At 40.7% G+C, this 24,860-nt stretch overlaps 1 protein-coding gene across 4 annotated transcripts in view; it reads left to right on the top strand.

Annotated features, from left to right (window-relative positions):
* The window catches only part of LOC122548600 (CUB and sushi domain-containing protein 1-like), a 2,407,075-nt gene that overhangs the window by 2,285,325 nt on the left and 96,890 nt on the right, over positions 1-24,860 (top strand). For all 4 annotated transcript variants that reach the window (XM_087978377.1, XM_087978362.1, XM_087978369.1 and 1 more), the window contains one exon: positions 21,945-22,118. In XM_087978377.1, the coding sequence (XP_087834503.1) occupies positions 21,945-22,118 (174 nt within the window). The remainder of the gene's footprint in view (positions 1-21,944; positions 22,119-24,860) is intronic.

Below are 24,860 nucleotides of genomic sequence, written 5' to 3' on the forward strand. Positions count from 1 at the left end.
TTTTTTTGAGTCTCATTTAGAGCTGGTTTTGTCAATTGTACTGAAATGATGGTTATCTCTGAATTAAGCCAGGGTTCACATTCTTGTTTCGTGTTCATTTTCACATTTTGTAGTTAATCAAGCAGCTAATTGAGATCTATACCATGCATTATCCTCCTTTCTCTTATAATCTACAAGCTTTGAAAGACTGGTCTTTAGCATTTCATTTTCTTCTATTTGATTTGCCTGTTCTCTCCCATCCTTTGTGTCCTGCAAATGTGACTTTGCATATAATGTTGTGCACTATTTTGACTTTCTGCCTGTAATTTAACTTTTTACTAATGCATTTGGCTTCAGGAGATTATGCTGTTTAGATTTCTTAGTTCACTGATTTCACAGTATTCTCTCTCCCTTGAATTATGTGTTCAAAATCGGCAAACTTAAGCCAAGAAAATATGTTTTTTCAGCTCCAGGTATTTCTCTTTTCTTGTTTAGAACTTTGACTTCTTATATGAGAGGCTAGTCAAGAAAATGCTTTCTTTCTATAATCCTGTATTTCACAATAATCTAGTCTGTTCATGATTTGACATTTGCAGAGCTTGTATCCTGACCAGTTTCTAAGCTTTCTTTTTTGGAATTCTATGAAGTAACAGAGTTCATTTGCCATAATTAAGCATTGGACTGAATGAGCAATTTCCTTGCAAGATGTTTTGACCCTCTGGTTGACGTAAGGAATGGAATGCACAACCTTTCCATGCCTCAGTTTTGAATTCCCTATCTGTTGCAAATTGTAACCTGTCAAATTCTTCCACTTTGTTTTTGGTTTAGACTCAAACATTAATCTTATCAACTCCTGTATACTGTAAGCTTTTGCAGTAACTGGTAATTACTTGTGATGCAGTCAAGTGGGAAAATTCAAAATTCATTCACTATCTCCTATTGTAGCAATGAATAATACAGAATAGCACAGCTTATTCGATGTACAGAGGACAGTTAGTGTTTGTCACTTATTTTTAGAAAAGATTAGATTAGATTACTTACAGTGTGGAAACAGGCCCTTCGGCCCAACAAGTCCACACCAACCCGCCGAAGCGCAACCCACCCATTCCCCTACATTTACCTAACACTACGGGCAATTTAGCATGGCCAATTCACCTGACCTGCACATCTTTGGACTGTGGGAGGAAACCGGAGCACCCGGAGGAAACCCACGCAGACACGGGGAGAATGTGCAAACTCCACACAGTCAGTCGCCTGAGTCGGGAATTGAACCCGGGTCTCTGGCGCTGTGAGGCAGCAGTGCTAACCACTGTGCCACCGTGCCACTGTGCCACCGTGCCGCCCACTTTTTGAAAGGTGCTTATTCAAAATTCATTATTTCCTTTTTGGGCTTTTGTATAGATGTAAACAGTCTGTTCGTTAAAGGTCATAGATTAATTATTTATGATTTGGAGGAGCCGCCGTTGGACTGGGATGGACAAAGTTAAAAATCACACAATATCAGGTTGTAGTCCAACAATTTTGCAGAGGCACCTCAATTATCCGAATATCAATTATCTGAATTTTGGATTATCCAAAGAAGATCTCAAGGTTCCGACAAAAACATGACTTCAAAGAGGTGTTTCCAACACTGATCGCATCTTTTGTTTATAGTGATTAAAAAAGAACCCGGCCTACTGAAATGCTGCTGAGAACAGTCCTGGACATTGATGGGAGCCCAGGCACCGTCTCCAAATGACTGACTGTCCGCGCTCTCTCTCTCTCCCCCTCCCGAAACCTTCCCTGCAGTTCTACCCTAAACCTCTCCCCTTCCCCAGATAATCTCAGCAACATTGTCCAGTACAGGGCAAAGGTGGAACCTGTCAAAATGTTGCAGTAAAAAGTTGTATGTGTGCTATTTTGAGGCTCACACCCTAAAGGCAGCAGCAGTCTTGCTGTTGATGTCCAGTCTGCCTGCCAGGAAAGGGTGGGGAGGGGGGTGGATGGCGGGGGACGGGTGCGGCGTGCGGGGGGGGAATGCGGATGGGGGCCGGGGGTGGGGTCAGATGACGAGGGGCGGAGGCTCGTAGGCGGTGTGCTGCTGCCTCGTCTCCTGAACGGGGAGTGGACTTAGCAAGTGTTCGCTATGTCAATCCCATTGAACTGATGGGGTGGGGAGGTTTCAGCAATGCTGCAGGTCCCTTACACACGAGTGTGTGTCTGCTCAGAAACAAACCCTGAGACAGAGAGAGGGAGCAAGGCAGGCAGAGCGAGGAAAAATGAAACTTCAGCGTGCCAGTGGAGAGGCACTGAATCAGTTGTCCAAATAATTAGATTAGATTAGATTACAGTGTGGAAACAAGCCCTTCGGCTCAACAAGTCCACACCGACCCGCCGAAGCGCAACCCACCCATACCCCTACATTTACCCCATACCTAACACTACGGGCAATTTAGCATGGCCAATTCACCTGACCTGCACATGTTTTGGATTGTGGGAGGAAACCGGAGCACCCGGAGGAAACCCACGCAGACACGGGGAGAATGTGCAAACTCCACACAGTCAGTCGCCTGAGGCGGGAATTGAACCCGGGTCTCCGGCGCTGTGAGGCAGCAGTGCTAACCACTGTGCCACCATGCCGCCCACAATCAATTATCCGAACAAAATACTGCCCCCCATCTTGTTTGGATAATCAAGGTTTCTCTGTATTTGGAAGCACTAACTTTCAAGGTGCTGCCTCTTCATCAGGTTGTGAATGATGAACAGGCAGTGCCTTGAAAGCTAGTGCTTCAAAATAAACCTGTTTGACTATAACCTGGTGTTGTGCGATTTTTAATTATTTAGAATTTTAAATTTAGTATGCAAGAAGTTAAAATGCATTTCATGCGGATTGCATGTTATAATGCACATTTAATAATGCTTGCAGATGAATGATTTGACATTATTGCATAGTTTTCTATGTTAGGTTAAAGGTTGCTAAGTGATTTAGCTGTGATCTTCCCTACTCCAGAAATGTGAAAGTTTATAATAAGGAGAAAGAAGTGCTACAGCATTTAGTGATTTGCACAATGCTGAGTATTCCTCCACATTAGGTTGTTCAGGGGCATTCCCTATTGTATGAGGTGGATAGGTGACCAACAGAATAGACCTTGGCTCCTTTGCTACTGCTTAAGTTTCAAATGCAGTTTGTGCATTCCTGAATCTTATTAACAGGTGCTCTGTCTGCATTTCGAGTAAGTGTTGGTTGTAGGAGATACTGGATTCCTTAAGAACAGCAAGGTGCATTTTCTCATGTTTTACAAGTTATTTTATATGTGTAGTGGAATAACTGGCAAGGCTATTTCCCATTCCTAATTGCCCTGGTAAAAGTGGTGGTCAGTTGTTTTCTTGTAGTGCTGCAGTACTTGTGGTGTAGGAACATACAGTGTTCTGTTAAGGAGTTACTGGTTTTTGACACCTGCTGGCAGTGAAGAAATAGCAATGTAGTTCCAAGTCAAGATGGAGAATGTATTAGAGAACAGCTTGCAGCTATGTATTTGCTGCCTTTGTTCTTCTTAGTGATAGAGGTCGCAGGTTTGGCAGTTGCTGTTGAAGGAGCGTTGATGAATATCTGCACTGCATCTTGTATACGGTGCACACTGTTGCGACGTGCATCAGTGATAAAGGGAGTGAATGTTGAAGATTGAGGGTGTGATGCCAATTAAGCAGCTTTGTCCTGGATGATATCAAATTTCTTTAGTGTTTTAGACCTGTACCTAACTAGGCAAAGGGAGATTATTCCATCACACTCCTGACTTGCACTTTGTAGATAGTGGACAGATATTTGAAAGACAGGACGTAAGTTACTCACTGCAGAATTCTTAGCCTGTGATCTGTTCTTATAATCACCGTATTTATTTGGTTTGTCCAGTTCAGTTTCTGGTCAAAGGTAACCCTGAGGATGTAGATAGTAGGAGATTCAGTGATGAAAATGCCATTGAATGTCCAGGGGTGATGTTTAAATTCTCTCATGTTTGAGTTGGTCATTGCCTCACACATATATGGTGCAAATGTTGCTTACCAGTTATTAGTTATCCAGGTCGTGCAGCATATGGATGTGGATTGCTTCAGAAATGGAGGAGTTGCAAATGGTGCTACATGTTATGCAAGCATCTGACCTTATGATGGAGGGGAGGTGATTGATAAAGCAGCTGAACATGGTTGTGCTTAGGATGTTTGGCAGAAAAACTGGGGGTTCTTGTAATGCAGTGGTAGTGTCCCTACCTCTGTGCCAGCGGACCCAGTTTCACATCCGACCTGCTCCAAAGATGTATAATAGCGAGAAAATATCTAGGCAGAGAACCTCCTACAGTGGGACTAAAATGATTGACCTCCAACAACCACAACCAGCTTCCATTGTGCCAGATATGACTTCAGCCAGTGGAGTTTCTCATTGATTCTAGCTGTGCGAGGACTTCTTAAATCACATGGAGCATCCATTGGAATGCTGCTTTGGTGTCAAGGGCAGTCACACCCACCTCACCAGCAGTGAGATCTGCGTGAGTTTACAAATGTTTCTTTTACTCATTATTTATTGCACAGTATAAAAAAATTCCTTTTTCATTTGTCTAGTCCTGAGAAAGACGAAAACAAAATAGGAATATGTCTTTGTATGGCACCTCTAGATAAACAGTCTCTGATTGGTATTTCAAGTGCAATCACTATTGTAATGTAGGGATACACAGCCAATTTCCACGCAGCAAAGCCCAATGAATGGCAACAGAATAATGACCTGATACATCAAATGAGGAATGGCAATTGATAGAAATCTGAAACTAAAATAGGAAGTGTTGGAGAAACTCAGCAGGCCTGGCAGTGTCTGTGAAAAGAAAAACAGAATCTTACTGTAGGCGGCACAGTGGTTAGCACTGCTGCTTCACAGTGCCAGAGATCCAGGTTCAATTCTCGCCTCAGGCGACTGACTGTGTGGAGTTTGCACATTCGCCCCGTGTCTGCGTGGGTGTGCTCCGGTTTCATCCCACAGTCTAAAAATGTGCAGTTTAGGTGAATTGGCCATGCTAAATTGCCCGTAGTGTTAGGGGAATGGGTGGGCTGCACTTTGGTGAGTCGGTGTGGACTTGTTGGGCCAAAGGGCCTGTTTCCACACTGTAAGAATTGACATTTTAGTCCAGTGACCCTTCATCACAAGTGAAAGCAGCTGGGAAATGGTATAAGTTATGTTGGTGATGGGTCGGAATGGGGTAGGTAGGACCGAGACAAATACATGGAGACAGTGCCCAGATAGAGAGGACCGAAAAGAGAAGCAAGAAAGGGGATTGCTGATAGTGGGTTAGGGAGTAAGTGAATAGGTGATACGCAAACAGAATTTGGGGGAGATACGTGGCAGGTCTGGTAGCATCTGTGGCGAGTGAATTAATGACAGAGCAATTCCATTGATTTTAAAGAAAAGGGAATTTTTAGTATATCAGTATGAAACCTGCTGAGATAGATGTGAGACTGGCAGACTTTGTTTCACTAAGTGACCCTCTTTCAGAACAGAATATGTGATCAGTTGAAAATGGGCTGGCTGTGCTGTGAGCAGCCTCAATAGAAGAGGACCTAGAGTGTGGGATTGGATGATGAGCATGGAGGAAGGTTTATTTATGTTCCCCCTTACTATCAGCAATTCTTTGGTTGCTTCTCTTTTTTCTCTCTTTCTCTCTGAGCATCATCTGCAACTAATCAACTCACTCCTGTCCCCACTGGCATCCCCCGATCTCATACACCATCTCAGCATAAACCGCACTGATGACCAGATAATCTCTTTTTGGTTTGAGTGATAACTGATGGCTTGCTTCTTTGAACAATGCTTTTTAAATCCTCCTCAGACAACAGATAGGGTCTCAGACTGTCTGAAGGTGCATATTTCACAAAGCATGTTCTCACAATACGGCACTGAAGTGTTAGCCAATTTCATGTCCTCAGGTCTTTGGAGTGAAGCTTGAACACATGAGAGACTACAACTGAAACAAGGATGACAGACTGTCTAGAGACACTAGTGATACACTGACAACAGTAAGTCAGAACATGAAATTGCACAGGCAATGTCCATTGACAGTGGAAAGATCACATTAGGCAGTGAATTCAAAGAAAATTGATGTGGAATTCCTTTGATGCATAATTCCTCTTATAAACTAGAAACTGATTATGATCACCTTGTTTTAAAAACCCTTTGGCTGGCTGTTCCATAAAGAATCAAAAATCAGAGGAGCAGGAGAATCAGGCCTTCCTGATTTCCTGCTCCTCAGATGCTGCCTGACCTGCTGTGCTTTTCCAGCACCACACTTTTCAACTCTGACCTCCAGCATCTGCAGTCCTCACTTTCTCCTGTTCCATGAGAGTGAAAGGTTAAATGTGATTTCTATTAACATTTTGATTCTTTATGGAACAGCCAGCCAAAGGGTTTTTAAAACAATGTGATCATAATCACCCTATTCTGTGACATGCCAATTACGATGCATATTTTCCTTTTTAATCACCAATACACATGGCTTAATGATTGAAAAATCTGGTGTTAAATTCAGTTTTACTGGAAAATGGAGCATAGTTAATTCCCAAAATGTTACTATATGCAACTGAACTTGTCTGTGTAAGGTGGTTTGTTATTTAAGCTTTGTCATTAGTACTACTTTAAAAGAGCCAAAAAGTGATTAATCTGAGCTGAGCTGTCTACAATAAACAGAGCCAAAATGTAAATTGTTTTGATCAGAGTCAGCTGTGTACGTGAGAGATCATTTCAAGGATAATTGTTTTTTTTTAACATATTAGCAAGTAGCGAAAGAACTATGAATGCTGGAAATCAGAAACAGAAAACAGAAATTGCTGTAAAAACACAGCAGGTCTGACAGCATCTGTGGAGAGAAAGCAGAGTTAAAATTTTGAGTCCAGCGACACTTCCTCAAAGAAGGGTCACAGGACCTGAAATGCTAATTTGCAACATTTATTACGGCATTCAGTGGAGCTTTGTCTGTGCACACACGTGTCCGTCTGTTCGCAGAGAATCCCATTTTCCTGATATAGAGTGAGGCAATGTCGATAGTGAAACAAAGTCTGCCAGTCTCACATCTATCTCAGCAGGTTTCATACTGATATACTAAAAATTCCCTTTTCTTTAAAATCAATGGAATTGCTCTGTCATAATCTATAAATAGAGCACATACATATTTTCTTATTGGAAATAGTGACCGTATTTACAAATTCCTTTACTGCTGACATTCCCATGATTGAACATTCCTCTTACTTAATTAATTGAGTTTTGTCACAGTCGAATCATTGCTTTATCTTCATTATATGTTACTAAAGCCAAATTGCATCTCCTGTGAGGTGTAAAACATACACCTTTACCAGTCATATAATTCAGGATACCTAGCTTATGGCTGGTAATTTACAATCAAACCCACTGCAGTCATGTCCTCTGATCCAAGACTTAATTCTTCTTTTATTAGTGTTTGTCTGAATGCATTTAAACATTAGCACCTCTCCTTACTGTTAAACACAATCTGTAAATATCACTGTTGCACTAGCATCCCAAGGCAAGGTGCAATATTCAAATGGTGACTTGCTAACTGTGTTGCTATGCATTTACATTGCAGCATCATTCTATTTTTGCTAGTCATGCCATCATGCATGACACACCACTCTCACTTTGTCTGCAAGGTGACACCTTGTAAAGATATGAACCTATAATCACATTGGTGCAAATATTAGTTTTCAGATGTAAAACTGGCAAACTGAAAATCCAAATGTTGGCTGACACATTTAATAGTGACAATGGGTGAGAAGTGTTCCATCCACCCGTATTGATTTGGACCACATCCTAGGTCTCTAAGTACAATGTAAAAGCATTTAACTTTCTGATTAAAATATGAAAAGGAGATCCTATTGTGTTGTAGGACTCTTTTGTTTGATTGAGCTGCCACAGTGCCTTGACCAGTAACTATTTGTGCTGACAATGGGGAAACCTTGCTCAGATACCTTTGTTTCAACATATTTCTGGTCACAGGCTGCCTTCTGTATGAGGGATATCTGTATCAGACTCTGCCTTCTGATTCATGTTGGACATTCAGACATAGCTGCAGAGTTGGCTGACAATTAGGGTTTCAGTGCCACCAGAAATATTTCGGAATTTTTCAGTGCTGGATTTCCCAGGTCCTGCAGATAATCCTGGCCAAATGTGTGACTCATGGTAATGAACTGGAAGCTACAAATTCTCAGGGTCCCTGTGACCAGAAGTTAGGGCAGAGTAGTACATGAGGCCCAAATAGCAAGGATCTTGGGTTCTAAGAGTCTCACTGTGCTTAGGTTGAAGGTCAATGTGCCCATGCTAGGAGCCATACCAGAACCTGTGATTTCTGTGTTCGCCCCTGCCCTTGTCTATGCGTACAGGAGGATTAGCAAGCCCCTTGCAGAGTGCTTTTGGATGCTACAAAGGTTCAGCATCATGTTTCAAATCATTCTGACAAATGCAAAGCATTGGTCACAGATCTAACTCGCTTTAGTTGCCAATTATTGATATTGTTTGTGCAAGCAGACTGTTTATTGCGACTGTGAAAAGATCAACACTGAAGAGTGCCATTAGCACCTCCCAGTCTCATACTGTCAAATGGACTTGTGGGGAGAGCCACTCGGAGATCAAAGGAGGACTAGCTAACATGTGGTGGAACACAAAATCCCTGCAACAATGCCTTACAAGGTGACTAGCTACAAGTTGGAAACATGCAATAAACTATATCTTATCAGTTACAGGAGACTCTTTTAGTTAGATCAGAAACTGGTTTTCATCAATCAGTCCACACCAAGCAGGTCCTGTCATTCCTACTTTTGTACAGGATTGGGGTAGTAACCTTCATCAACTGCAGCTCATAATACTAAAACAAGTGACATGACATACAACAACTATTACAAATGTTATTTTCATATTACCTGCTGCTGAAAGCAAAAGCCACAAGTAAACATTACTGCAAGTGATACACAATCTCATCTGTAATGTTCACGGCTAGAAATATGAAATCCATTTCACTGGTAGAACGTCAGCATACAGAGAGATCATATCGAGCCACCGCTACTTGAAGCAGTTTCACTTAATTGAAATGTGGGAATGATGTGAAAGAAGTCTACTTAACAGCTATGGAATTCTTGTAGGTCAACTGCAGATGGTCAACTCTTTCTGCACTACAATGAAAATGGATATGATGCTGAGATTGTATTGCAAATCAGGATGAAGTGGTGACATCAGCAAGAGACTATGAAGACTGGATGAAGTAGTCAGCTCTTACAAGGGATGTATGAACAGAATAATGTATTATATAGAGTTACAAAAATAAGAGAGTTTGGAGAAACCAGAGACAGATATCAGTCACACAGATTTTATTTTATTCACTTGCGCCATGTTGGTGTTGCAAGTTAGGCTATTTATGCCCATCTTTAACTCTTTGCAGAAGGTGGTGGTGAGCTGCCTTTTTGAACGACTTCAGTTACATCCATGACATCATTAGGAAGGGTTTTTCAACATTTTGAGCCAACAGTAGTGAAGAAGGTGATATAGCACCAATTCAGGATGTTCCCAAAGGAACTTGCAGGAATGTTGTTCCTAAGCAATCTGCTGACTTGATACATGATGTTTAAGGAGCCTTGGTGAGTTACTGCAGTGCACCCTGTAGATGGTACACACTGCATGTTAGTGGTCAAAGGAGTGAATGGTGAAGATGATGAATGCAGTGTCAATGAAACAAGCTGCTTATCTTGGATGGCACTGAGCTTCCTGAGCAGTGCTACAACTGCAGACAGCCAACCAATTGAAGAATATTCTATCACACTCTTGACTTGCATCTTGTAGACTGTGGGCAGGCTTTGGGCAAACAGCACATGAATTACTCATTGCCAAATTCCTAGACCTATTGTTGTAACCACAATATTTATACCGCTCGTCTCGTCAGTTTCAGGTCAATGATAACTCCCATGCGTGCCGATAGTGGAAGATTCAGCAATGGTAATGGCATTATATGTCAAGGTGTCATGGTTAGATTCTCTCTTATCAGAGATGGTTATTGCCTGACACTGCCAGAGGAACTGATAGATGTAGGTACAATTACAACATTTAAAAGACTTTTGGACAGCTACATGAATAGGAAAGATTTAGAGGGAGATGAGTCAACATAGGGAAATGGGACTAGTTTAACTTGAGAAACCAGCTCAGAATGGACGAGTTGTTCTGAAGGGTTGGTTTCTGTGCTATATGACTTCATGGCTGTATGTGGCTTCGTAGATAATTATTGAAGTGAATCTGGTACAAAATGCTGAGAGATCTTAATAAACCTTGCAGCAACAAAACCTTCAAGAAAATTCTCACAACCTGGACTGTTTTGGCTAAAATTCAGTCTTCTGCCTTCAATTACATAGGAACCACAATTATCCAAATATTAATTACCTGAATTTCGGATTAAACGAAGGGGATCTCAAGGTCCCAATAGAAACATTAAGACAAAGAACTGTTTCAACCCTTATCGTGTCTTAGGTTCCAGGGTACATCCCTATGTAGAACTCCAGGGAAAGTTTGGGGGAAAGAGAGAGAGCGCAGGAGGTCAGGCATTTAGAGACGGTGCCTGGACTGTCCAGCACTGTTCTCGGCATCATTTCAGTGAGCCGAGTTCATTTTTAATCATTGTACAATGATTCCCCAGATAATCCCCAGACAACATTTAGTGGGCGGCCCGGTGGCACAGTGGTTAGCACTGCTGCCTCATAGCACCAGAGACCGGGTTCAATTTCCGCCTCAGGCGACTGACTGTGTGGAGTTTGCACGTTCTCCCCGTGTCTGCGTGGGTTTCCTCCCACAGTCCAAAAATGTGCAAGTTAGGTGAATTGAACATGCTAAATTGCCCGTAGTGTTAGGTGAAGTGGTAAATGTAGGGGTATGGGTGGGTTGCGCTTCGGCGGGTCGGTGTAGACTTGTTGAGCCGAAGGGCCTGTTTCCACACTGTAAGTAATCTTAAAAAAAAATTGTCCTGTACAAGGCAAAGGTGGAACCTGTCAAAAAGTTGCAGTAAAAAGCTTGTGCATGTATGCTATTTGGAGACTTACCCCACAAAGGCAGCATCAGTCTTACTGTTGGTGTCCAGTCCGGCTGCCCCAGGATGGGGTGGGGAGGGGGGTGTGCGGAGCTGCCGGAGGAGGTGGTGGAGGCTGGTGCAATTACAACATTTAAATGGCATCTGACTGAGTGCACAAATAGGAAGAATTTAAAAGAGATGTGGGGCAAATGGGACTATATTAATTTAACACACCTGGTCGGCTTGGACGATTTCGACTGAGGGGTCTATTTCTGTGCTATACAACTCTATAATTCAATTATGATGAAATTCAACACTCTGATCAATCTTTGATACACATGTCAAAAACAAAGTTAAACTGGTTGACATGATCATTTTTAGCGTGGTATTGTGTCGTCTACAAATGCCATTTGTTGTGAGCTTAAAGTTAAATTAGCTCCCCCTTGGAATTTGTGACAGAAAAGCAAAATACAGCTGATGTTCAAAATCTAAAATAAAAAGCTGAAAATGCTAGAGACAGAAAAATAGACATAGCTTTTCAGGTCTGATGAAAAATCATTGATCTGAAACATTAACTCAGTTTCTCACTTTACAGATGCTGCAAGACCTGCGGAGTAAGTCCAATATTTTCGGTTTTTATTTTTGGCAAATAGCTTCTGCCTGTCTGAGTGTCCATCTATTTACCTTTATCTATCTTTCCTTTTCCCTGTGAGAACTCTGTTGGAAAAGCTGTTAAGAATATTGTAGAGACATTAGATTGCAACAAAACAGTAACATGTTTGTTATTCCACATTTGATGTGCATTCCTGATCTATTATAATAACCTGAATTCATTGGTGTGACTTTGTGCTCTTCTGATCTGACTCAAACCTAATATGTACCAAGTTAAGTTTAACAGCAATTTTAAAAGCGAAACAGCATAGCGCAATGTTCTTATTCTATTCTCCCCGCAGCACCGTGAAAGTCTGCTCCCAGATACTCATTATCTGGCAGAAGCAGCCTTCCTGCTCTCTCAGACTAAGATAATGTACTGGCAGAGTCAGATCTCCTAAGTAACACTACAAGGAGCTGATTAAAAAATAACATTTGACAAATATAATCTGTGACATTTTTACTCACATCTGTTTCATCTGACTAATCAAAATGTTAATAAGGTTTGAATTTGTTCTGAGAAGTACATCTGGGCTTGGTGCTGACATGGAATATTTTTGTGCTAATATAATGCGATAGAGCAATGACAGATATGAAAAGCTAATAGTAACATTGCACTTTTTCCCAACTACTGGATGTCTCAACTCACTTCATAGCCAAAAGTACTTTGTGAGTGTGGTCTGTGTAATAGCGTAGGAAACAAAGGGCAAGAGAAATTTGATACAGTAAGGTGTCACAAATAGTAATGTGATTACCATCTCTCTTCTTCCTTTGGTAATGTTAGTTGAAGAATAAATATTGCTCAGAGCACTGGGGCTAATTTCCCTGTTCTTTTCTGAAATAGTGCCATAGAAGTTTTTACATTTGCCTGAGAGGTCAGCTGGAACCTCATATGATGGTCTCATCCAACAAATGACATGTATGAAAGTGCAGTACTAAAGTGTCTCTGTAGATTCTTTTTGTGTGCTCAATTAAGAGAATAGAATGGAATAGAATCCCTACTGTGTGGAATCAGGCCATTAGGTCCAGCAGCTCTCCAAAGGGTATCCCACTCAGAACCATACCCCTACCCTATTACTCTACATTTCCCATGGCTAATTCACCTAACCTGCACATCTTTGGAGTGTGGGAGGAAACCGGAGCACCCAGAGGATACCCATGCAGACATGGGGAGAATGTGCAAACTCATCACAAGCAGTTGCCTGAGACTAGAATTGAACCTGCGTCCCTAGCACTGTGAGGCAGCAGTGTGCCGCCCCTAGAGTAGATTTTTCATTCCAAATATTTTATTGAGTTCAAATTCTACCATCTACCATGGTGTGAATCGAACCCGGGTCTGTTTAAATATTGTTGGCTTCCATGAGCATTGTTTGAAGGTTACTTGCCTCCACTTTCCCTGGAGTGGAAATCAAAGATGGATTGAAACACTGAAACAGAGAGACAAGCACATTACTAACTGTACCATGCTGGCACTGAATGCAGGTTCATATCTGCTGTACTCAACTCTAGATTGCATCCGTGTCAAGCACAGTGGCTGCAGCACCTTCTAATAGTCAGAGAGAGAATCTGAGAATAAAAACACGCTCATGCAGTGGCTGACAGCTCCCAATCAAACCAGGTAGTGAGCTGCACATTAATCCCTGAGCTCTATTAATATCGAACCAGCTGAACAAAAATAAAGAAAATTAGGGAAAGTGGAGGCAACTAACCTTCAAACTGTGCTCATGGAAGCCAGCAATGTTTAAGCAGACCCGGGTTCGATTCATGCCACGATAGACGGTAGAATTTAAATTCAATAAAATATTTGGAATTAAGAATCTACTGATAACCATGAAACCATTGTTGATTGTTGGAAAAAATGCTTATTGGGCTCACTAATGTCCATGAGAGAAAGAAATCTGCCACCTTTACCTGGTCTGGTCTACATGCGATTCCAAAGCCACAGCAATGTGGTTGACTCTCAACTGCCCTCTGAAATGCCCGAACAAGTCATTCAGTTTTATCAAGTGCTACACGATCCCAACAAAGAAATGAAGCTATATAGACCTCCTGGCATTGACCGAAGCATCACACATGACAGTGACAGAAAAAGCCCTTTCTACCTTGAAAAGTCCTCCTTTTACACATCTGAGGGCAACTGCCAAAATTCAGAGATCTGTCTCACAGACCAGTCAAAGTGGCCAAGCAGGAATGTGGAAGAACACAGCAGGCCAGGCAGCATCAGGAGGTGGAGAAGTCAACATTTCAGGTGTAACCCTTCTTCCGAAATGTTGACTTCTCCACCACCTGATGCTGCCTGGCCTGCTGTGTTCTTCAAGACTCCTGCTAGTCTACTTTGGATTCCAGCATCTGCAGTTTTGTTTTTGTCTCTCAGACCAGTCAAGCAATAATCTGACATTGTCTATAAGATGAGATTCGGTGAGTATGATTATGTCCCAGACGCCACCATCACCATCCCTGGATACGTCCTGACCCACCAGAAGGACTGACCCAGCAGAGGTGTCGACACAGTGGTATACTGTCAGAAGGGAATTGTAATGGGAATCCTCAACATTGATTCTGAACGCTATGAAGCCTCATGGTTTCAGATTAAACATGATCGAGCAAACCTCCTGCTGATTACCACTGTCCTCCCTCAGCTGATGAATCAGTATTCCTGCATTTGAACAACACTTGGAGGAATACTGAGGGTGGCAAGGACACAAAATGTACTCTGGCTGGGGATTGTCAACCACCAAGAGTGGCTCGGCAGCAGCACTACTGATCAAACTGGTTGGGTCCTAAAGGACAGAGCTGCCAGGCTGGGTCTGCAGCAGATGGTGAGGCAACCAATAAGAGGGATAAATGTACTTGATTTAATCCATATCAATCTGCGCTATAGATGCATCTGACCATGAAAAGTTTGGTATGAGTGACCATTGCACAGTCCTTGTGGAGGCAAAGTCCCTCCTTCACATTGAGGATACCTTCCATCGTGTTCTTTGGCACTATCACGGTGCTAAATGGTACATCTAGCAACTCAACACTGGGCATTCATGAGGTGCTTTGGGCCATCAGTGAATGTACTCCAGTACAATCTGTAACCTCATGGACTGACATATCTCCCACTCAAATCATTAACGTCAAGCCAGGAAATGAATCCTTGTTCAATAAAGAGTGCAGGTGGGCATGCCAGGAGCAGTACCAGTCATACCCAAAAATGAGCTGTCAACCTGCTGAAGCTGTCAAACAGGACCACTTGGATGGCAAACTGCATATGCAGCAAGTGACAGATAGAGCAATGTGATCCCACAACCAACAAATCAGATCTAGGCTCTGCAGTCCTGCCATTTCCAGTTGTCAAAGGTGGTTGACAATTAAGCAACTTACTGGAGGAGGAGTCTTCAAAAATATCCCAATCCTCAATGATGGAAGAGCTGAACACACCAGTGCTGAAGATAAGACTGAAGCATTCACATCCAACCTCAGCCAGAAATGCTGAGTGAATGATCCATCTCTGTCTCTTCCAGTAGTCCCCAGCATCACTGATACCAGTTTTCAACCAATTCGATTCACTCCATCTGATATTAAGAAATGGTTGGATACCGCAAAGGCTATGGGACCTGAAACATTCCAGCAATTATACTTGAAGATTCATGCTTCAAAGCTTGCCACTTCCCTAGCCAAACTGTTCCAATACAGTTACAATGTGGAAAATTGCCCAGCTATGTCCTGTTCATAAAAAGCAGGACAAATCCAACCCGGCCAATTACCACCCTCTTTGTCTACTCTTGTTCATCAGTAAAATGATGGAAGGTGTCATAAACAGTGCTATCAAGCAGCATCTGCTCAGCAATAACCTGCTCAGTGACACCCAGTTTGGGTTCTGTCAGGGCCACTCAGCTGCTGATCTCATTATAGCCTTAGTTCAAGCATGGACAAAAGAGCTGAAATTCAAAGGGGAGGTGAGAGAGACACCCTTGACATAAAGATCTCATTCAATCAAGTGTGGCAATAAGGATCTCTAGCAAAACCTGAATCAATGCATATTAGAGCAAACTCTTTGCTGGCACATAAGCAGATGATTGTTCTTATTGGAGGTCAGTCATCTCAGCTTCAGGACATCCCTGAAGGAGTTCCTCAGAATAGTGTCTGAGGCTCAACTGTCCTCAACTGCATCATCACTGACCTTGCCTCCATCATAAGGTCAGAAGTGGGAATGTCTGCTGATGATTGCACAATCATCATGACTCCTCAGATCCCGAAGAAGCCCACATTCAAATGCAACAACATCTGGACAATATCCAGACTTGGGCTGACAAGTGGTAAGTGACATTTGTGCCACACAAATGCCAGGTAAAGACCATCTCCAAAAAGAGACAATCTAACCACTGCCTCATCATTGAATACCTGGGGTTTGCCATTCACCAGAAACTCAACTGGATTCACCACCTAAACATCATGGTTACAATAGTGGGTCAGATGCTAAGAATATAGTGGTGAATAACTCACCTCCTGACTCGCCAAGGATTGTCCATCATCTACAAGGCACAAGTCAGAAGCGTGGTGGAATAGTCCCCACTTGCCTGGATGGGGGAAGCTCCAACAGCACTCAAGAAGCTTGACACCATCCAGGTCAAAGTAGTTCATTTGATTAGCACCACATTCACAAACATCCATTCCCTCCACCACTGTTGTTCAGAAGCAACAGTATATACTATCTACAAGATGCACGGTAGAAATTCACCAAAGATCCTTAGACCACACATTCCAAATCCATGACCACTAACATCTGGAAAGACAAGGGCAGCAGATACATGGGAACACCACCATCTGTAATTTCCCTTTCAAGTCACTCACCATCCTGACTTTGAAATTTACCGCCATTTGTTCAGTTTTGCTGAGTCAAAATCCTGGAATTCCCTCCCTAATGGCATTGTCAATCAAACTACAATACGTAGACTGCAGCGGTTCAGAAAGACAGCTTACCATGTCCACATTAAGTGCAACTAGGGACAGGCAATAAATGCTAGCTAGCCAGTGATTCTCATATCCTATGAGTGAATAAAAAAAAGCATAGAACATTGAACAGTATAACACAGGAATAGGCCATTCAGCCCACCAGTCTGTGCCAACCATATACTATTCTAAATTAATCCCATCTGCCTGCACATGGTCTGTATCTCCTCTATTCCTTGCCCATTCATGTGTCTGTTTAAATGCTTTTTAAACTTGACCATTGTATTTGTTTCTACCACCTTCCCTGGCAGCATGTTCCAGGCATCTACCATCCTCTGCATAAAAAAACTTGCCTCACTTTTCTCCTTTAAACTTACCCCTTCTCATTCTAAACCTCTGCCCCATAGTATTTGACATTTCCAACCTGGGAAAATGACTTTGACTATCCATGCTTCTCATAATTCTATACAATCCTATCAGGTTGCTCCTCAACCTCTGACAGTCTAGCGAAAACAAGGTTTGTCCAATTCCTCCTCATAGCTAATAATCTTCAATCCAGGCAACATTCTAGTAAACCTCTTTTGCAACTTCGCCAAAGCCTCCTCATCCTTTCTAAAGTGTGGAAACCAGAACTGCACATAATAACGAACTGACCTTGGAAAATATTTTCCCAAATTCACTGTCACAAAGTTCAAATTGTAAAAAAATGTTGGAAGTAAAAATGCTTATAATTCAGCAACCTTAAAATTCTAGCAGCACACGTTGTGGAGTAAGTCCATTTGCTCTCAAGTGAAATTCTTATATAAAAGCAATAGCTATCTTGGTAAAAGTAACTTGAAGAAGGCAAAGGCTTCAATTCAACCTTTGCCACTTTCATTGTTATGGCAGACATTCATTTTCCACCAACTTTAGCAAACAGGTAACATGTGATTTCAATTACTGCATGAATTTGTTTCTCATTTGTTTTCTCTGAGCAAAAATTTATTGTATTTATGCTTACCAACTTTATTGTATGTTATGTTCCTCGCTTTCTAAAATAAAATCGTGTTTAACCATGGAACACAACACAGCAAGGAATTTAATTCCAAGCTCGTTATTTAATTCCAAGCTAGTTATTTATACCCTAGAGCTGTGATAGCTGTTTTCCAATTAACAATTCAACTGCCAGTTACTAATTCACTAAACAAATTTTCCTCATTTTTGTTTAGACTTATGCAGGCTTTAAGTTTTGATATTTAGTTTAAAGGTCAATGGGAATTGGTTTCATTGTTAGTTTTGGTTAGTTAACTCTGTAAGTCAGTTCTACCTACAATCAAAGTGTAATGTAGTGAAGGAGGTAAATTATTCATCTTCTGCTCAACTGCAAATGATGGTCTGACCTGTCACCTGCTCTGAAGCAGCTTTTACTAAGAAAAACCACTGTATTACTTTTCGCTTTCACATTACTCTCCAGTCTCTGGAAGAGAGACCTGGGCAACTATAAGTAGGACACTGCTTACCAACCTCAAAACTTCTGTGATGAGTATCAGCAAAAGCCAATAGGGTAATCATTTCAAAACCTGACTAGCTGCCTCTAAACATCTGTGAAGGTTATTCTGCAGCTGTTAGAGTTTGGCTGCAACCAGAATAAATCAATAACTCCTCAAGTCTCATGTGGCTTTTGTTAAGAACAGACTGTTTGATGATTGCTGTTGTCTAGCAAGTGAATGAGTGATTACTTGTGCTTCTTATCTATTGCCCAATAGATAAGTATAGGTATCTATACTTCTTTTAACTGGAATATTCTGGGTGTTAGCTGCAGTTTCCAATAAAGTTATAATTGAAGATTGGAGTCCTGCCTATTTTTGCTTGTTTTTATTTTAAAAGTGGGCTCCCGCCTTGCTCCTGTCCATTGTAATCCTGCTAGTGAACTAATGAAATAGCATGCAATGCTTAATATTTCCTCATATGACCTCTACTACAAAATATACAACAGTGTCAACATTATTATAATAATGAGTTCCTCTTCAAGTCCCACATTGTCCAGACTCAGGCATGTACCAGTGTTCCTTTATTGATTGAAAGACTTCAAATTCCTGAAGTAACACAATTCTAGCACAACAGCAGCAGTTCAGGAGGATCCATCAAAACTATCACAGACCAAAGAGGGATAGGCAGAATTTGTAATATGGACTTTGTGGTTATCCCATGTCCGCTTGAACACAGAGAAATTAACTCCTTTAGTTCCTTTATTGTGTTTTTGTGATGACAACAGTTAACTTATTTTAATATACACTGCAGCAGAGAGGATGGAACAGACTTGTCCAATGAACCATTCCATTACTTACATGTTCTTTGTATACAATGCCTTCATTGTGAAATGTTTCACCTGATATACAGTTTCTTTTTAAAAAAGAAGCAACAAGGCAGAACTCGTGCTGTGTACCACACTCCTGTTTTACCCAGTCCATGACCTCAATGAATGGTAGACCAGTTTGAATGGAGTGCACCAATGCAGCATGATCTTCTTGTCTTATGCAGTTTAAAAACTTGTTTGGAAGATTTTACTACTGTACTGCAACAACACTGGCAGACAAAGAAAGAATTACTACAATATTGCATCTGTACTATGTGTAGCAAATTTTACAGCAATAAAATTTTAAATAGTATTGATGAAAACAAGAATACTAACTTTGAAAAGATTACAAATTGTATTAAAATTCTACAAATTGAAAACAGATTTACTGTGAAAAGAATTAGAAAAAAGATTGAGAATAAAAAGGTGGTGGCAAAGTAATATTGTAATTAGGTGAAAGGTGTGAATCAACTCCTCTCTTTTCAACCCCCTAGGTTGTAACAAAAGTTTTTTTTGTTTCATTTCAGTGCATAGCTAAATCACGTCAATTAAGATACATTAATTGTCAAAATTCAAAGGAGCCAATTGCAAGACTTATCTCCTAATGAAAGAAAGAGGAGTTTTATTACTTCGCAACTCCAGGATTAATAATAAAAGATTATAACAAACACACATAATTATCGGCAAAGTTTAAAATAGGGAGAGTATTATAGGAAGACAATGAATGTGTAGTTTAAAAAGTTCTTGGGATCATTGAGTTGTTGAAGTTTAACACAAGACCACAGCTGTTTACTTGATGAATTGTATCATTAGCTGCAGCAACAGCAGAATTTATGCAATGCTTGTGTTTGCGATAAATTGAAATTTCTCAACTTGCTTTATTATCAGTGCTGGCTTTCAACATTGAGAAATAGGTGATAAGGGGAAGAGAAAGTGAGAGTTTGTGTTTCCTAGTCTTTGCTGTTACAAATCCATTTTTCTTTTCTCTGCTGAAAAGCTATTTGCCTGAAATACGGTTAGAGTCATAGAGATGTACAGTATGGAAACTGATGCTTCGGTCCAACTCATCCATGCCGACCAGATAACCTATAACAATCTAGTCATATTTGCCAGCATTTAGCCCTTTAAAATCTTCCTATTCATATACCCATCCAGTTGTCTTTTAAATGTTGTAATCATATCAGCCTCCACCACTTCCTCTGGAAGCTCATTCCATACACGCGCACACCCTCTGCATGAAAAAGTTGCCCTTAGGCTCCTTTTATATTTCTCATCTTTAACCTATGCCCTCTTGTTTTGAATTCCCCCATCATGGGGAAAAGAGCTCGTCTATTTACCCTCTCCATGTCCTTCAGGATTTTATAAACCTCCATAAGGTCACCCCTCAGCCACCCCAGCCTATTCAGTTTCTCCCTACAGCTCATATCATCCGACCCTGACAACATCCTCGAAAATCTTTTCTGAACCCTTTCGAGTTTCACAACATCCTTCCTAAAGCAGGGAGACCAGAATTGCTTGCAATACTGCAAAAGTGGCCTAACCAATGCCCTGTACAGCCATGATATGACCGTCCAGCTCCTATACTGAATGCACTCACCAATAAAGGCAAATATACCAAATGCCTTCTTCACTATCCTATCTATCCGTGACTCCATTTTCAAGGAGCTGTGAATCTGTACATCAAGGTCTCTTTGTTCAGCAACACTCCCCAGGATCTTAGAATTAAGTGTATAAATCCTGCCCTGATTTGCCTTTCCAAAATGCAGTACATCACATTTATCTAAATTAAACTCCATCTGCCACACCTCATCCCATTGGGCCATCTGATCAACATCCCGTTGTACTCTGAAGTAACCTTCTTTGCTGTTCACTACATCTCCAATTTTAGTGTCATTTGCAAATTTATCACCAAACCTCCTATGTTCACATCCAAATTATTTAGATGAATGACAAAAAGCAGAGGACCCAGCATCAATCCTTGTGGCACACCACTGGTCGCAGGCCTCCAGTCTGAAAAACAAGCCTTCGCCACCTCCTGAGAGCCAGTTCTGTACCCAAATGGCTACTTCTCACTTATTGCATGTGATCTAACCTTGCTAATCAGTCTACCATGAGGAATTTTGTCAAACGCCTTACTGAAGTCCATACAGATCACATCTACCACTCTTCCCTCCTCAATCATGTTGATTATCCCTAATCAGTCCTTGCCTTTCCAAATACATGTAAATCCTGTCCCTCAGAATTCCCTCCAACAACTTGCCCACCACCGATATCAGATTCACTGGCCTATAGATCCCTGGCTTTTCCTTACCACCTTTCTTAAATAGTGGCACCACGTTAGTCAACTTCCAGTCTCCTGGCACCACACGAATGGTTATCGATGATACAAGTATCTCAGCAAAGGGCACAGCAATCTCTTCTCTCACTTCCCCCAGAGTTCTGGGGTACTCCTGGGGATTTATGCACCTTTATTCATTTAAGACATCCAACACCACCACCTCTGTAAAATGTACATTTTTCAAGAGGACTATTTATTTCCCCACAATCCATATCCTTGATGTACATTTTGAATTATCATTAATTTTCTCTTCGAATACCAGCATTCGCCATATTTTGATTTTTACCCTCTGAGTATGAATATCGGTACATTTCTGAGACATTTTATAATTAAAATAAATTAACCATCCATAATCATGGAGTGAGTGTTAATATTGGTTAGTAGTTCACTATTTAATTGCACTGTTTCCATTTTAAATAGCCCAGCCTCTGACTTTACTAATATTGAAGATATATATTGTCTGAAAATGATATTAATATCACCCAACATTGTAGATGTCTTGTCCTCCTTTTGGTGAAAATACCTGCAAGATTTTGACAACTATTTTAAGTTTTAAAATATTTAATGTAGCATTCTTTAACTTGTTTAAAGCAACTCTTGTGACTCTACCTCTGATAAAGATCATTTTGTTTTCCAGCTATTTCATGTGGTCATCCAGACATTCCTGCAAATGGTGAGCTATTTGGAAACAAGTTTACCTTTGGTTCTGTAGTTCGCTACTCTTGTGTTGGAGCTCGAACTCTGATTGGAAATCATACTCGTGTTTGTCAAGAGGATGGTCACTGGAGTGGTTCTCTCCCTCATTGCTCAGGTATAATGCGTTGCTTAATACAGGGGAACCTCAATTATCCGAATGACATGGGCAGGGAGTATTTTGCTCGGATAATCAAATGTTTGGACGACCGAATGTTCAGCTAACACGGTTTACCTAAGCATCGGGACCTTGAGATCTTGTTCGGATAATTGGTTTTTGGATAACCGAGGTTGCACTGTAATGCAAGCAGCATCGAAGTGACATTTTGCCTCCTGTCTGCCTTTCAATTCAGTTGAAACTGCGAACATTAACGGTTCCTTCTTTGCGAACATGAGTGATTATAAAGTCGCATTTCCCTTAAAACTTTTGTCAAAACCTTAATGCTGTGTCCTTGCACCATAATTAAATGAGTACAGTTGTGTTTCTTGTGTCACACCTCATTGGGATAACACAGTGAAAATCAAGCCCCACTCTTCCCAGAGTCTCATAAACATTATATTAAAAAAAATCAAAGTGTGCAAAGTCCCCAATTTACCTTTTTAAGAGACCCAAACTAATAGAGAATATGAACATGATTTCTGGACTATAGTCTATTACAAAAAAAAGATTCTAACCACAGGTAAACAGCTATGAACTGTTGGCATACAACCCTATTATTAAATTCGAAACCCCACCTCCTAACTCCCCACTCACCTTCTTTCATTCTGTTTCTCTCATACACATGCACATAGATTTTAAAAAGTCATGTTATGGATGGATGGGAAAAAAATGGGGAAGTAATTCAATGGTCGCGTCCACAAGGAGGTTATCCTTTCGCTTACTGGAATTTCCTGCTTTTTCAATCTCTCCTCTCCAAGATCTTTTTGTTTCTTTGCAAGAGGCACAGATGATTGGTACACTAACTGCCAAGTTTCTTAGTTACTAATTAAAGACCACATATTGCAGCAATTGGTGAGGGAAAATAAGTGGGTTTTTGTCGAATTTTGATACGTTATGGGAGAAAAAGTCGAACCATTTGACCTGCCAACAGTTTGAAGGCTTCTGGTAATATCATTCACGTCCACAAACTGTGCAGCTACCCAGGAGCCAAGCAGATCATTATTGTCAGGTTGGTCATCAATCCACTAAGGAATCAGCAATCTGTCAGCTGACTCTCTCTTAGTACACAGCCCCTGATACTGGCATGTGTACAAACAGCCTCTCCCACCGCTTGAGCAAAGCAGCAATGTAATCATGATTTGGAATGTGTTTCATTAACTTAATTTTTAAAAGGACAGTAATTCATCACACAATCCTTGGTTTTGAAATAATACTCCCCTCATTTCAATCCACAATCAAAATGACAGAAAAGTAAAAAGATATAGATTATGCACTTCCTTACTTATCTAAACTTGTCTAAATCTGTCAAATCTCGCTTCATCTTTCTGCAAGAAGAACAATCCCAAGTTCTCTAACTGGACTATGCAGCTTCCTTCAAAGCATTCTTGTAAATCTTCTCTGCCCCCCTTTGTGGACCCTCATATCACTCCTATTGTTTAATGCACAATTCCGATGAACAAACAAGTGGAAGAGGATTGATGTTTTCTCCCAGTTAGAAAGAGAAGAGAGGGACAGCCGGATTCAAGGGAGAGGACGAGGACGATACCATAGGGAGGTGAGGAAATGGGATGCAAGATCTAATAGGAGATCAATGACTGTGAGGTGACAGAGAGATATCATTTATAGCAAATATACAGAGAATTGTGATATCAGTCAAAAACAACTTTGGGAAAGCAATGCATTCCAAGAGCTAATTCAATGCCCTTCAAGCCAGTGAAATGCAAAGCAATTGTTAAAAATCACATACATTAAGAAAAACGTAATAAACTTCAAATGCCCAGATATCACGCTGAAATAATTCTGGTAAACAGGATAAATTGATCAAAAACCTGATTATGTGAATACATCTGGGTAAGTGTCAGCCCCCACACACGAAAAGCATTTTTATGTCAATTCTGTTTTCTTTTACATTTCCCTTAGTAAGATAGCCAAGAACAAGTAGTCTCATACACATGAGATGTAATAAATTTTGACCTTATGAAGCAGCAGTTTTATTCTGCCTGTATGCCCTGACTTATCACCATGATTTTATTTTAAATGATAGCACAAAATGCTGATTTTATATATAAATAGCATGGCTATCAAAGGTGATAGATGAGAAATACCAGCTGCCTTCAGGTTGAATTATGAATGAACAGTACTTTTTAGCTTCAGGAAACAGCTGAAACGTTTTTTAGACAACACTATTTTTTGGATTTATGAAGAACAAAATCAAACACCTGTAACTCTGTCTCTTCATGGACAAGTTAAAGTATAAATACTTGCCTATAATACATTAACTCAAAAGATGGGAAGTTGTTCAAGACTTGGAGGCCAAGTCATTAAATATATTCAATAAAGTCTTTTTTATTTCAGTTTAAACAGCATCAGAGTATATAGCGAAAAATTAGGAACATGCAGAGAAAAATTATCGGCCATGATCATATTGAATGGCTGAGCAACTATACTATGCTGAATGACATAGTGCTATCCCAAATTTCTGTATCTCTACATGGAAAATAAACGGATTAGAATAGATAGTTCTAGTGGGATAGGCAACACAATGTAGGGGTACGATATAGTGGAAATATTCCCTTCATAGAAACTATGCAAAACTATGGATTTACTTAAATACGTTACAACTTTGAAAGTGTGGAATTGAAATGAGTACTAATAGTGCTAATGTAGCATTTTAATGGGACAATTCAATAGTATATTTTA

The sequence above is a fragment of the Chiloscyllium plagiosum genome, unplaced genomic scaffold (assembly GCF_037043375.1).
Source record: "Chiloscyllium plagiosum isolate Xiang-an unplaced genomic scaffold, Cpla_swu_hap1 HiC_scaffold_3, whole genome shotgun sequence".
Lineage (NCBI taxonomy): Eukaryota > Metazoa > Chordata > Chondrichthyes > Orectolobiformes > Hemiscylliidae > Chiloscyllium > Chiloscyllium plagiosum.